General features: G+C 39.6%; 1 protein-coding gene across 4 annotated transcripts in view; it reads right to left on the bottom strand.

The window, feature by feature from the left end:
• The window catches only part of MEGF10 (multiple EGF like domains 10), a 372,223-nt gene that overhangs the window by 38,211 nt on the left and 319,525 nt on the right, over positions 1 to 14,487 (bottom strand). For all 4 annotated transcript variants that reach the window (XM_073802466.1, XM_073802464.1, XM_073802465.1 and 1 more), the window contains 2 exons: positions 7,929 to 8,141; positions 1,214 to 1,388 (listed from right to left, as the gene is read on the bottom strand). In XM_073802466.1, the coding sequence (XP_073658567.1) occupies positions 1,214 to 1,388; positions 7,929 to 8,141 (388 nt within the window). The remainder of the gene's footprint in view (positions 1 to 1,213; positions 1,389 to 7,928; positions 8,142 to 14,487) is intronic.

Below are 14,487 nucleotides of genomic sequence, written 5' to 3'. Positions count from 1 at the left end.
TATCTTGTCCATTCTAATTACAGTCCCTCTCTAATTTTAACACATTGTATTTTTAAGAGTTATTATAACATCACCACTATACTAATTGTACAGATTCAAGGGCAATGCTAGCTGGCCTATATTTAGGATACAGTATTGAATAGGACCCCCAAAAAGCCTGCTGCCTTCATTAGTTTTCCTTGGTAGCAAATAAATTCAAAACCCTCTGTCCTTGCTCAGACAAGTAGATATAGAACAACAAACTGTAGCTGTACAATTACTGTCAATAAACATAAATATGAACTATACATTAAATTGCAATGCTTCCTAGACTGCCTTGTATAACATGTAATACGATTAGCGGGTGAGGCAAAGGAATAGAACACACTCAGCCAGCAGCATGATTCAATTTATTATCTGACAGAGAGCTTTTAAACATAGAAGTTGGTTACCAAAGGTGACTGGAGGTCACCCTCCTTTAAAAACAGAAGACTCTTAAGGATAATTCAAGGGCTCAACCAAAGAATTGTGACACAGGTTAGAAAATCCTGTAAAGATCTCAGCTCTGAGACTTTATGACTCACTCATTCTATATTATGTGCTCTGGAGTAATCATCAACATTCTTCACAGTTTAATGTTCTCTCAAAAAGGGGAGAAAATAACTCAAGAACAACCCATTTTCCTTCAAAACAAAAATTTCTAATCTGTTGCTAAGAAATCCTGGAAACTAGGCAAAATTCTTTCCTGTTAGCTTATAGGCATATTGGAAAGGTCTAGATTCTCAAAGGGACTGAAAAACTTATATACTACTAATCCTTGGATATTAATATATAATAAATGCTAACGATGTAGTATGCACCTTCAAATTGCATGGAATTAAAACAAAAACGGTTGACAATAATACATATCCTACTTGGAAAATTTCTTTGCTACCTATAAAACATGATAAAATAATTACATAAGGAATAATTAAAATACATCTTACTTCATGACATATATTAATTAAATAATTAAATATTAATGCCACTTTATAGTCTCACCGGCTTGCCCAGTTATCATTCTCAGGTAAGTATTTCTCTTATTATTACTTTTCTCTTCATTTTCTTTCTTGTTAATGATGTGATTGATTTTTAGCACATTCACTGGACTTCAGAAAAGGTCAAATAAATCATGGTATCAATATGCTCCAAGCTGCACCCCTTATCTCCTTCCTCCACAGCCCAAGCCACTCACTTTGAATCCTGGGGCACAGGTGCACTTTCCTGTCACACTGTCACAGTCAGCCCCGTTTTGGCAGCTGCAGATCTGTTGGCAAGCTTCCCCGTAGAATCCAGGAGAACAGGTCTCATTACAGTAGAGTCCTGACCAGCCTGGCTTGCAGGCACACTCTCCAGACATGGGGTGACAGCTGAGAGACGTGGATGAAAGGAGCAAGTCACTCTCGGGTAAACATGACACCCAAGGCCCGTGCAAATGTTGCTTTAGCCATGATCATTAAATGTGTGGGTAATTCCATGCACGATCATTTAAACTTCATTCCCAGTCTTGGTATGATTTAATTAATCGGCTGAAACCTGATTGGTACCACAAATGTTGCATGAAATCAGCATCATGTTCTAGCAGGATGACTCTAAACAACTGTGTCCTTTTGTCTGCAACTCATTTTAATTTTTGTAAAGTGAAAGCACTAATTTGATAAGATGTCAACTAGAGGAGACTATCTAAAGAACTCCATCCAATGAACACTACCAAGTCAGTTCACCAGAGTGATGTCCAAGGAACTCCTGGAGCAGCGACCTTTTTAGTCTATTTCTTCTCTCGGCTCCCCATACCTGGTGGCGGAGCAGCTGTCTCTACCTGAAACAGCAGTCGCATTGATGGGCCGGGCAGCCAGCTGTCACCCCATAGCAAATGGACACATCAGCTGCGCTAAGAGGCACGGGTTAGCGAGGCTCACACAACAGGGTGCTCTGTAACTCTCAAAACACATGTGCTTCTCGCCAAAGGAAAATCTGAACAATCAAACTAGCTCTGCTCACAACTGAAAGACTGTTGAAGATGGTGTTTCTCCCCTGATGGAGATAAAACCCTCCCCTTAACTCAGGCCAACAACAAAACCCACTGTTTCATCCAGACATTTGCTAAATGACCTCTCACCGGAGGACTGTTCATAGATTTTCTGCAAAAAAAACCATGACCTGGAAGGGATGAAGACTGAGACTGTACATTCCAGCTCTCCCACTACCTGGTCAACATCAGTGAAAACACATAACCTCCCTGTGCCTGACATCCTAATCTGTCAAGTGAGGGTCTCAGCCACACCCCATAATCTCATTTCCTATCTCTTTTTCTTAAAGAAAAGGCCTGTGGGTTAGATAGTTTGTTACTCATTTTTAGAAATTTATTTAAATATACTTTTAGGTCCCTATGGCGACTAAGTGCCCAGAAGCAAAGGCCTAGGCATCCGTCACAAGCATTACTCAGGAAACATGACAGGAAGAAATATTCAAGCACAACTCTACATTTAAGATGGTTTCTTGGGTATATAAGGTTTGGACTCATAAGATAAGAGTTTGAATCTCAAATGAACTTAGAACTACTCAGATCTAATTATCTGCTATTTATCCTTGGGCAAAATACCTGGCATCTCCATGACTTTTCAAATTTAACCATCAAACACGGAGCTCTGGTTCTTCCCTTTCTTCATTCCTCACTCAGTGTTTCCTTTCAACTGCTTTCCACTGAAGTAATGGCACCACCAGCCACTCAGTGGTTTAAGCTAAAAACCTCACAGTTATCCTTGATAACTCCTTCTCCCTCATCTCCCATATTAACTTCATCACTAGGACCTAACCATTCTAACTCCAAAATATGTCTTGAATCTATCCACATCGCTCCATCTTCAGTGTCACCATCCCACTCCAAGGCAAGGTCATCTTTCTCCTACACTCCTGAATAGCCTTCCGACTTTCTTCCCTGCATTCACTCATGCCTCATCACCTAAAAAGTAGATCATATGGTATCATTTTCCTTAAAATTCTTCAAAGACTCTCTTTGAAGCCTACACTCAGAATAAAATCCATACTGTTTAATACAGCTAGAGTGAAGATTATTTATTGTCTAAACCAGGACATTTTTAAGAGTGAAGAGGGAGTTACTAATAATTACATTAGGGCAATAGGCCTAAACCAAACAGTTCCTGTGACACCAGATATATGATGACCCTAAATATAGCCCATAGGCCTTCATCATTTGGCTACTGCCTTCTTTCCGACCTCTTCTTTCATCGTTATTCTCTCTTTATTACTATGTTCAACCGCAATAGATTTCTTTTAGTTTGTAAGAGCATTGAGGTTTTTCAACTTAAGGGCTTCACATGGGCTATTCCATTTGCCAGGAATGCTGTCTCCCCACTCCTGGCCTAGCTCTCTCCATCTTCTCCTTCCAGGCTAAGCTTAAATCTCTCTTACTTAGAGAGGCCTTCCCTGACCACTCATGTTTCAGTTAGGTCTCTCCTATTATTCTCTTTCACTGCACCCTGCTCATCTCACCTATCACAATCTGTAATCTTATGTTTATTTTTATAATCCTTCCCCTGTCTTCTTTCCCATTTAGACTTCCAGCTCCATGAGGACAAGAATTCAGGGTGTTTTGTCACCTGGCCGTGGGCACAGTAGCCCACGGTAAGCACTGATCAAGCGAACAAGTGAAACTGTCAACAGTTGATGTGTGGTGGGGTCTGACTCCAGGGATCGTGCTTTCCCACACAAATCTGCTTCCCCTGATCTCTCGAAGTCATCCAGCAATGTTAAATTATAATCTGTATGTCTGCATACAAAGGCCAGATTTCCCCTAAAATTAGTTTTTTAAATGTCAAATTTATGACTTAAAAGGAATCACCATTAATTGCAGGAGACAGTCACTTAAGTGACATTTATGATGATATTGTAAGCAGGTGCACAGACTAGCACTGAATGTATGCTAACACCATGCTAAGCAATCCATGTACATGATTTCATTTAATGCTCACAGTGTTAGGTATGATTCCATTTTATAAATGAGGGAAGAGAGACCTGGAAAGGAATTTATTCAAAGTCTTGCACAGGTAGTGGCAGAATCAAACTTGAACCCAGATTTCTTTCTTTGTTTTCACACCAAAGGAAAAGGAAGTTTGATAGCAGCCTGCTAGGAGGTCTATATATGAAAAAGAATTGCTAAAATTTAAATTTTAAAACTGCAAGGATAAAAGGGGTAGCAGGACCAATAAAAGCTTGTATTGTGCAAGAAGCATGGACAAATTTAAGTTTATTTTAGAAAGGCCCTACATATGACAAAAAGAAAAGAAATATTCCAAGTGATGGATTGGTTAAAGTAGTTCACCTTAAGATACTATTTAAAAAAAGGACATATTTTGATAGAAAATATTATTCTACATTAAAAGGTAGAAAATAATATTCATGGTATAGATATAAATGTTAAGCAGAATAGACAATTCGGGGACAGAGAATTGAACTAAGCTAGAGGCAGGCAGAGAAATTGATATTCAATGCCCCCCACTGAGTATTAGTGCAGCACACTGGTTCTCAAATTGATTGACACCAAAATTAGTATTCTGCAATTTGTAATTATATGTAGGAAGCCAGAGCACTTTGGAGGCATTTGATGGGTTCTCACGCAGGCAGCTTAATTGGTAATGAGATTTACGTGTTGTCGTTAGAGCAGCAGAGTGGAGGTTGAAGGGTAATATCCTCCTACCTGATTTCTTTCTAAAGAACAGATTGCTCTGTGTAATATGAAGATCGGATTAAACATAGATAGGAATATCTACCATTTTTTACACATATATAACTAGATAAAAATATTCTAGTAAAGTTTTTCAGTTTAAGAGTTAAATTATTACAGGTATCCTATATAATATTGGCTAAAATAGAATGAATCATTGAACTTCCTTTTATTCATTTCCTTAGATATTATTCATGCTCAAATATATGACAATTAGGTGGCATTTGCAAATAGGCACACCCTGATTGCCCACAGCTATTAAATGTCCTTATTAACAAGAGCTAATATACATATCCCATGTGGAATCTCAGTGAATCTTGAATTTTGTTTTCCTGTTCAAAATCATTTCCACTATAAAAGTTAGTTTTAAGAAGTCCAGTTCACAGAGAGTGTCCTTAGGCTCTATAACAGTGCTGTAATTTAAAATACTAATATCACTTATAAATATATTTAAATTCATTTCAACCTTACGATAGCTTGCAAAATAAAGATGGCTACAAACGCTTTGTAACTCCTCCCACTAAGAGGTGGAGTGTAACAAATCTGGACTTGGTTGTGTTACCTGCTTTGTCTAAAAGGACATTAGCAAACATGACAATAACCAAAGGTTTGAAAAGTGTTTCCATGTTGGGGCTTGCCCTCTCTCTTGCTGCTGTTGGAAGCCAGTCACCACTTACAGAAGCCCAGGCTAACCTGTTAGATGCTGGGGACATATGGCTCAGTCACTCCCATCACCTAGCTAAATGCTAGACTTGTGAGTGAGGAATTCCAGTGAGGAATTCCAGGAATTCCAGCCTCTAGTTGATCTTCCAGCTGAACATAGGCAGACCAGCAGAACAACCACCAAGCTGAGCCCAGCCCAAAGAATCAAGCAAAAAATCATCAGTTAACAAATAATTGTTGTTTTAGACCACTAAGTTTAGGGTAGGTTTTTTTTTTATGCAGCAAAACTAACTGATACAAACCCTTACTCAAATATACGGCTTCAATATATGTCAATACAGACATATCCACAGAACTAAAAATTTACCTAAAGACACTGTAAACTGATAGTGTGCATTAGTTATTTCATTAATTATGACAAAGACTTTTAGGATAAATATACATCATGTATTATGCAATAGTAAGCTACACTCTTGCCTGATTAAATGGTAAGTTAGACTTTCAATTAATACAAAGATTCTATGCCTTTTGGTTCAAAGGGAACCTTGTGTTTCTAGGAATTTTACATAGAAGTTCAAGATATAAGAATAGATGGGTGGCTTCAACTGTGAATTCAAAAAGGCAGAGTCATATAATCAACATTCAACTGGTCTTAACAGAAATTTGTACAAGCTAATTTTAAAAAATAGCTGTCATTATCTAGAGAAGCCACTTCATAGGCTAATTGCTTTTTAATCTTCTGATTATTTGTTATACATTATTAGACAGATTTTAGTGTTCTTTTGATCTATGTGACTATCAAATAAGTTCATGTACTTGTTTGTTAAAGCATACATGCTTAGGTACACATGATCTATGTCAAAATTATATGGTACTGACGTCAACCTAAAAACTGTACACTTGCACCTTGCAGCTACTAATATGGTAACTAATTCCAACAAAATCAACATTTCCTCTGCTTCTCCAATCCTTCTCATAGCAGAGATCCTTTGTATAGGTTTATTAATCTATTTGATTTCAGGCTGCATCTGTATACAACGAAACAGCACACTGGCATTAAAAAGTCCTCAGCCATTACTAATGACTTGAGCCAAACTAATGAGCCAAACTTATGACTTGTCCCTAATCCTGCCAGCTCCTTCAACACTAAAGAGTTGAAAAACAAAATCCTGCAGAGATTATTCATTTTTACTCCCCAAACTGTCATGTAAAGAGTGGCAATATTTTCCAATGAAGAAAACCAGAAGTTGACTAAAGTAGCTTACTAAGTTGCTTGAGACACATTAAGAATGCACTTCTTGGGCTTCCCTGGTGGCGCAGTGGTTGGGAGTCTGCCTGCCGATGCAGGGGACGTGGGTTCTTGCCCCGGTCCGGGAGGATCCCACATGCCTCAGAGCGGATGGGCCCGTGAGCCATGGCCGCTGAGCCTGCGCGTGCGGAGCCTGTGCTCCACAACGGTAGAGGCCACAGTAGTGAGAGGCCCGTGTATCACAAAAAAAAAAAAAAAAAAAGAATGCACTTCTTTGATATGTCCCACTAAAATGTATTTCAGCACACACACACACACACACACACACACACACAGAGTGCAGAGTCCTTTTCTTTTTTTTTTTCTTTTTGGCTCCCAACAAAGGTTTAAAGAAGAGACCCACTACAGGCTTCTATTTACTTTTAACTTTTGTGCATTTGAGATTTGACGTGGTCACAAGTTACCTTTCAGAAACATAAATGAAGTAACAGTTGTGCTGAACGAAAATGAAGGTAATTCTGGTGTCATCTGAACTGCTATACAATGCACTGCATTTTTCTCAAACTCAACTTTTCCAGCAGTATGCAAACGAGGCCCAGAACTTTAAGTGATATGTATCTGGTCCTTGGGGGAGGGAGAGGAAGAAACGGTTGGATAGATATTTTCAGGGGCAAACAAGGTACAGAAAAGTGGGTGGGATCTTGGTTTCCTGTTCATAAATTCTTCGAGAAATTTTTGAGCCAAAAGACCTCTATGAATTCTATGTCCAAGTAATCAATTCTGAACACATATCTCACAACCACATGTGACACACTGTCACAAAACTTCCACCAGTACACTTCCTGGCTAGGCAGACGTCAAGTAAAAGAGGCTGCAGTGAGAATCATTTTGTGATAGTTTTACATACTAAACTGGGCTTAACCTATGTCTCTCATTGTATCTTTGCTTCTAAGGGAATGTCGCTCTCTTAGGGATATATTCTACTAACCTCAGCAAGTTTAATATTTTCTAGTGGCCATTAATAGAGAATAGGGGTTCATATCCATCCACGGCCATCTAACAATTTTAGCACTTCTGACTTGTTCCATTAAGTGGAAAAGACTTCTGTTTACTTAGTGGTTCCTGCCCTGGATGACCCAGAGGCAAGAAGGGTCTCAGGGTGGAAATCTCTCTGCAAATCCCTCCTTCTAAATAGTGGACACTGCGGTGAAAACTTTAATAGGACACATCATTCCAGGGGCAGCTGACCCTCACCTATGAGTGTTGTCCAGGTGGCAGGGACACCACTTGTCACATTTGATGCCATAGAGCCCTTCTGGACACAGGCGCGCCTCACAGCGGTCGCCAGCAAAGCCTGCTTCACAGAGGCAGGAGCCGCTCACGTGGTAACACTTCCCTCCATTGACACATTGGCAGGTCTCTGCACAGCGAACTCCGTAGGTGCCAACGGGACACTCATCCTGGCACCTGTCATGCAGGAGGCGGGAGCATAAAATAGATTAGTCAGTGCCTTGTGGAAATACACAGTTGATTCAGATAGGCTTTGTTACGTTTACAATGATATCCTTTTTGGATTTGACATTTATTTGGTAATTGTACCATTACAGATATGAAAAGCATTAAGATAAATTATAGTAGTAACAGTAGTATGACCTGTTTAAAGAAATAGCAAAAACAAAAACAAAATAAAATTATGAGCTTGGGATGAAAAGCATGTTTTACACCTAGTCCTTGCTAAAGGCACACATAGCACTTTAGAAGATACCAGGAAAGGGAGAAGATGAACTGCCCTAGTGTGAGTTCCCAGCCCATCATTAGGGAATTAAAATATATGCTTTCTCTAAAAAAGAATGAAATAATACCATCTGCAGCAACATGGATGGACATAGAGGTTATCACATTAAGTAAGTCAGACAGAGAAAGACAAACATCATACACCACTTATATGTGGAATCTAAACAAATGACACAAATGAACTCATTTACAAAACAGAAACAGACTTACAGACATAGAAAACAAACTTACGGTTACCAAAGGGGGTAGTGGGCAGGGGGAGATAAATTAGTAGTTTGGGATTAACAGGTACACACCACTATATACAAAATAGGCAAACAACAAGGACCTCCTGTATAGCACAGGGAACTATACTCAATATCTTTTAATAACCTAAAATGGAAAAGAATCTGGAAAAGAATATGTATAATCACATTGCTGTACACCTGAAACTAATACAACATTGTAAATTACCTATCTTCAATTAAAATAAGATATATGCTTTCCCCATTTCAAAGAGAAAACTTTGTAGCAAACTTGAAACGAAATATTAATGCTCTTGGCTTTCACACTGACATTAATTTTTAATTTCAGCCATGTATCTGCTCTTTTCAAAGCTGAATGGCAATCACTGCTCCTCATTTAGAAAGTTATGTAGCTAAATAAACAAAGTCCTCCTTAGATGTGGGAAAGTCTGAGCTACTGAAATGAGGTGTCCTCAACTTCAACCTGGGGAACTCCTGCCAGGAGATGGTAGAGATGCTGGGAGTTCTCGAACACAAAATTTTTATTAAATGGGGTTTTGTCCTCTGTTGGGAAGAAGGGCTACTAAATAGTAAGAAAAAAGATTCACTTTATTGTCTTTTAAAAAATGGCCTAACAGTGTGGTCCCGGCATAAGGATATGCTCTAGGTAAGTTGGATCTGGTGGGAAGCTGAGTTGCTGGAGGGAATTGAGAAGAGAAAATCATCATGGCTCCATGGAACACAAGACTAGCTATCAGGCCAGCCAAGTTTCTTTCTGACCAGGCAAGGTGACTTGAAGGGACTTTCTGTAGCAGAAGGAGCCCTTTCTGCCAAGGGAGGGGAAGCCGGGGTCTCGCCTACCCAGAGTGCTGCCACAAGCAGGGTACCCTCTGTGAGTCTCAGCAGCCACTTCCCATGTGGCTCTCAAGTCATGCCAGACCCAGAGTCCAAAATGTAGGTCAGCACTGCATTTTTTCAAATGGGTACAGGGCAAGGGCAAGTGCATGATAATGAATCCAAGCGGACTTCAAAGCAACAGCAAAGAGGCTGAAAAGCAAACATTTTCCACAAGGCTTTGCATAGTTTTTAATGATAGGGTGTGAGGACTAACAATACCAAGGCTGGATGGGATTCTATTTAAGGGCAGAGGATAAATCTTGAGAACCCTTTGATATTTTTCTCCTTAACTCTGGTTCTGGCATGTATTTAGGGAAAAGGGCCTCTTGCAAATTTAGTTTCACAGACTCTAGACACCTTTAGGCTTGTCAATGGCAAAGTCTTCACATCAACCACTCAACAAAGCATTAGAAAAGTTCTGGAGTAATTGAACCAAGTTTATTTAGCAAAAATCAGACGTGTGCTGCAAAGGTACACATGAGTAAACCTATTTTTAGAGCAGAGTATTTTTTAAAGATACTCTATTTTTAACTTGTAAGAAGCTTTACTAAGCCAAGTCACTTAGTTTACTCCTTAAAGATGTAAACTTTGGAGAAAGAAATGCTATAGGACAATCATTGGGCCTCCTCATGGCTCCACTGAAGGCTGGCAAGACAGCTTGGCAACCTGTCTGTCCAGACATCCTTGCAAGGCAGTACCAGAAAAAAACAAAAAGTTATGCTCAAGGTAAATAAAACCACTAAAAGAAACCCAAATGTTATGCTTTGGACTCCAGGATTTTAACTCAGGAAAAAGCACAGCTCTAAAAGTGGGGAACAGGATAAAAACGTGAAGCATGGAAAAATGTCTGCCGCCAAATGACAGGGGAGCAGTGTGTCTATTCTGTCCTATCTTGGCAGGGACTTCCTTCTCTCTGAGAAAACAAAATCCATAATAGCTGGGCCTGACCCATATTTACCTTTCTAACATATACTTAAACATACTGAGTTTCTGTTTTAAATGGCAAAAAGCCATTTGAATTTTACTTACTGAAGTAGCCAGTAAAGTTTGGTTTACCTTCCCACTTGTTTTTTGTCAATGTTGTACTTGTAAGAGAATCCTATTAATAATAGTTATGTCTGCTTCCACCTACCACACCAAAATGGTAGGATATCTTTCTAGAAGTAGGTATTTTCCACCTTAAAAATAAATGCAATCATGAAGTAGCTTACATCCTTCTCATTGGCTGAATTAGAAGTCTTTGTCAAGCAGTCTTATCTCCCTTTTGGGCTTTTTCTAAAAGAAGCATCATTTCCCAACGAATTTTATGCCCTTAATGTTGCTTTTGTGGTCCCATGTGGAATAAGAAAAGTAATTTTAGAAGTCATTAAAAGAGGAAATATTTTCTTAGGAGAGATGGCAGAGAGGCAGATAAAAATACAGCAATAAATATTGGCCATAGTAGAAATATGAAAATGTGAAGTTCCTATTTTATTTTTTTAGATTTTGAATAATACCCTGGAATTGGGAAAAATGGACAAGCATTAAGTAGAGATAACCTCATAAAACATGACACCAATACCCAAACCAGTGAGGGTCGCAGGCTTGTTTGAATATCATTTTGATTATCATATTGCATCTCACTGTTAACTTATGGAAAAGGAAGTGAGTTAGCACATAAGGGGCGCCAGCTTCCTTTTTCTCCTTTGTCCTTTTGAGCATGGCCCTCCAAGAGTGACCTGAATAAATGGGCCAAACCATGATTTAGTGTGAAAGAATCACATTCCTCATTAAACTGGGATCAATAGATAGGCTGCCTACCTTTCAAACATCTAGAACTGCTGCTCTGGGGAAATATAAAGAACACTGGGAAAGAGCCAACTTTTCCACAATCCCAGAAGCAGGAAAGAGTTCCTCCACTGAAGGCCAGTTCTGCATCCCCCAATTCCTGTCTCCAATTTTGGACTTCACCTCCTTTGGCCCACATTCTTCTTCACTTTCAGGGTGGTACAGAAGACAGCATGGCAGGCTGGCTTCACCTTAACAGAGTCCATAACTGATCCACGGATCTCTCCACTCAGCTAATGCGTAAGGAGCACCAATTATGTACATGGACTCATGCTAGGCCATCAAAGGCCCCAGTGCGATGATGCCATGACAACCCATCAGCATTAAGAACACTCTTTTAACCCCTTCAGAAGAATTTTTGTGAGGATCTGAAAGCCATGCTCTCACCGCTCATACTTGGCTGTGCCGCATGAGATTTCCTCACCACGCTGTCCTCTCAACCGTCCCACAAACCCTACAGCCTATTATGGGGGCATCCCATGATCTGCTCTGCCTGCTTACAAGGTGCCCGTTTTGTTTGTTCTGTTTTCTCTCTGGCTGGGAGGGCCGTCACCACATCCTGGGTACGCTCTGGGCCAGCTGCCTACGGTGGTACCTGTTTCCCTCTGATCTGACCTCAGTGATCAAGTTTCGCTGACTTCTCAAAACAGGGGAAATGGCAAGTCCCCAGGCCTTTGGGCTGCTTTCCCCACACCTCCTGCCACAGATGGTTCTATAACCACTTATTATTTCCCTTTCACGATGACAAATGTGCTTGTTGTCATTGTGTTGTGTGTGTGTGTGTGTGTGTCTGCATGTGTTAACTCTTGAACCCAGATAGTGAGAGCAGAATTGAAAACAGGAGTCATGTCATCAGTTCATCGGAAAAACAACAGTTATAAAAACAAGTCAAGAAGCAAGTTCCCTCTTCACTTTCCTTCTCTTTCTCTAGCTCTTTGCCAGCTTTGCCTCAAATCTAAAACTCACCTGAATATTAGCTGTTATCCCCTTTCCCTGTATGTTATGTTCCCTGTATGTTATCCCCTTTCCCTGTATCATGTAAAGATGAGTATAAGCCGGCCTGTATGTTTGTTGATTTTGTGTTTCCTTGAATTTGAGACTTAAATCCCTACAGGGCAAGAAAACCATTATATTTAAATTTTTAGGGTCCAAAAATATTACACAGAACTATTATTTAGGGTTCTGCTTGGTCCCATGCCTCTCCCTTCCTGACTTATCTTTCTATATTAAGATATTAATGCCACATGGATCCAGAACTCATCTAACAACATCATTTTCCAAAATACAATCATAAACCAGGATGTAGGGCACAAAAACTTTCTGAGTAGCCCAATTACATGTTGTAAAAACCATGTGCTAAAGGTGTCAATACTTCATAACATCAAAAAACTAAGGAAAATATGTAGTTATATTAACAAAAGATGAAAAAGTCTTTAATGAAATTAAACAGATACTACTAACAAAAGTTCCTAATAAAAATAGGAATTAAAAAAAAAAAAACAGGGCTTCCCTGGTGGCGCAGTGGTTGAGAGTCTGTCTGCCAAAGCAGGGGACACGGGTTCAAGCCCTGGTCTGGGAAGATCCCACGTGCCGCAGAGCAACTAGGCCCATGAGCCACAACTACTGAGCCTGCGCGTCTGGAACGTGTGCTCTGCAACAAGAGAGGCCGCGACAGTGAGAGGCCCGCGCACCGCGATGAATAGTGGCCCCCACTTGCCGCAACTAAAGCCCTCGCACAGAAACGAAGACCCAACACAGCCAAAAATAAAAATAATTAATTTAAAAAAAAAACACTACTCAAGGGGACTTCCCTGGTGGTCCAGTGGTTAAGATTTCACCTTCCAATGCAGGGGGTGCTGGTTCGATCCCTGGTCGGGGAGCTAAGATCCCACATGCCTCGCGGCCAAAAAACCAAAACATAAAACAGAAGCAACATTGTAACAAGTGTAATAAAGATTTTTAAAATGGTCCACATCAAAAAGAATCTTAAAAAAAAAACCTACTGAAGCATGCAAAAGACAGTAACAAACATGAAACTATACTGGAGCCATTTCCAATAAAATTAGGAAGAAGACAGGAATTCCCACTATTACCTCTATTTGTCAACATTCATTCAGAGGTTTAAATTAATGCAACAACTCAAGAAAATAAAATAATCATTACAAATCTTGAAAAGAAGAGCCTAACTTGTCTTTATTTGTAGATGATAAAATAACCATAGTATTTGCTAAAAATAACATGAGAATTAACTAAGAAGTTTGGTAGGGTGGCTAAATAAAAAAATATTCAAAGGCAAGTTCTTCTTTATCCAGAAATATCTAATTAAAAACTTAAATGTGGGCTTCCCTGGTGGCACAGTGGTTGAGAGTCCGCCTGCCGATGCAGGGAACGTGGGTTCGTGCCCTGGTCCAGGAAGATCCCACATGCTGCAGAGCGGCTAGGCCCGCGAGCCATGGCCGCTGGGTCTGCGCGTCCGGAGCCTGTGCTCCGCAATGGGAGAGGCCACAACAGTGAGAGGCCCACGTACCGCAAAAAAGAAAAAAAAAAAAAAAAAAACTTAAATGGGATTTTTCAAAAATTACAAAATACTTATAAAAAAATTTAATAAGGAAGTGCAGAGTCTAAGTGTGTGTGGGGGGGGAAACACCCTACAGTATCTTATTAAAAGTCATAAAATTAGACCAGAATTTTAGAAAGAAAAAAATTAGAGAGGAAGGTTAAAGGAATTCTTAATTCACAGATATCACCAAAAAAATAATGATACCTAGTATCTATATAGCTTCTAGACATCACTCAAATAATCGCTAGTATTTATACAGCTCATAGAAATCATTCCACTACAATAATAGCTAATATCTGCAAGTTTCAGCACTGTTTTAAATGCTTTAATGTACTCATTTAATCCTTATAACAACCCTAGAGGAAAGTACAGTTATTTATTTGAACATTATAGATTAGGATGTTTCCAAGGACACAGGTTCCAAAATCTTTGTTTTTGGCTATTATACTCTTCTGCCTCTCAAGCCTCTTTCTCTAATTTTACGCACACATCTAGCAAGCTTGGTTATCAA

This window comes from Tursiops truncatus, chromosome 3 (assembly GCF_011762595.2).
Source record: "Tursiops truncatus isolate mTurTru1 chromosome 3, mTurTru1.mat.Y, whole genome shotgun sequence".
In the NCBI taxonomy this organism is placed as follows: domain Eukaryota; kingdom Metazoa; phylum Chordata; class Mammalia; order Artiodactyla; family Delphinidae; genus Tursiops; species Tursiops truncatus.
Note: the sequence above shows the minus strand (reverse complement) of the source record. Positions and strands in the feature narration are given on the sequence as shown.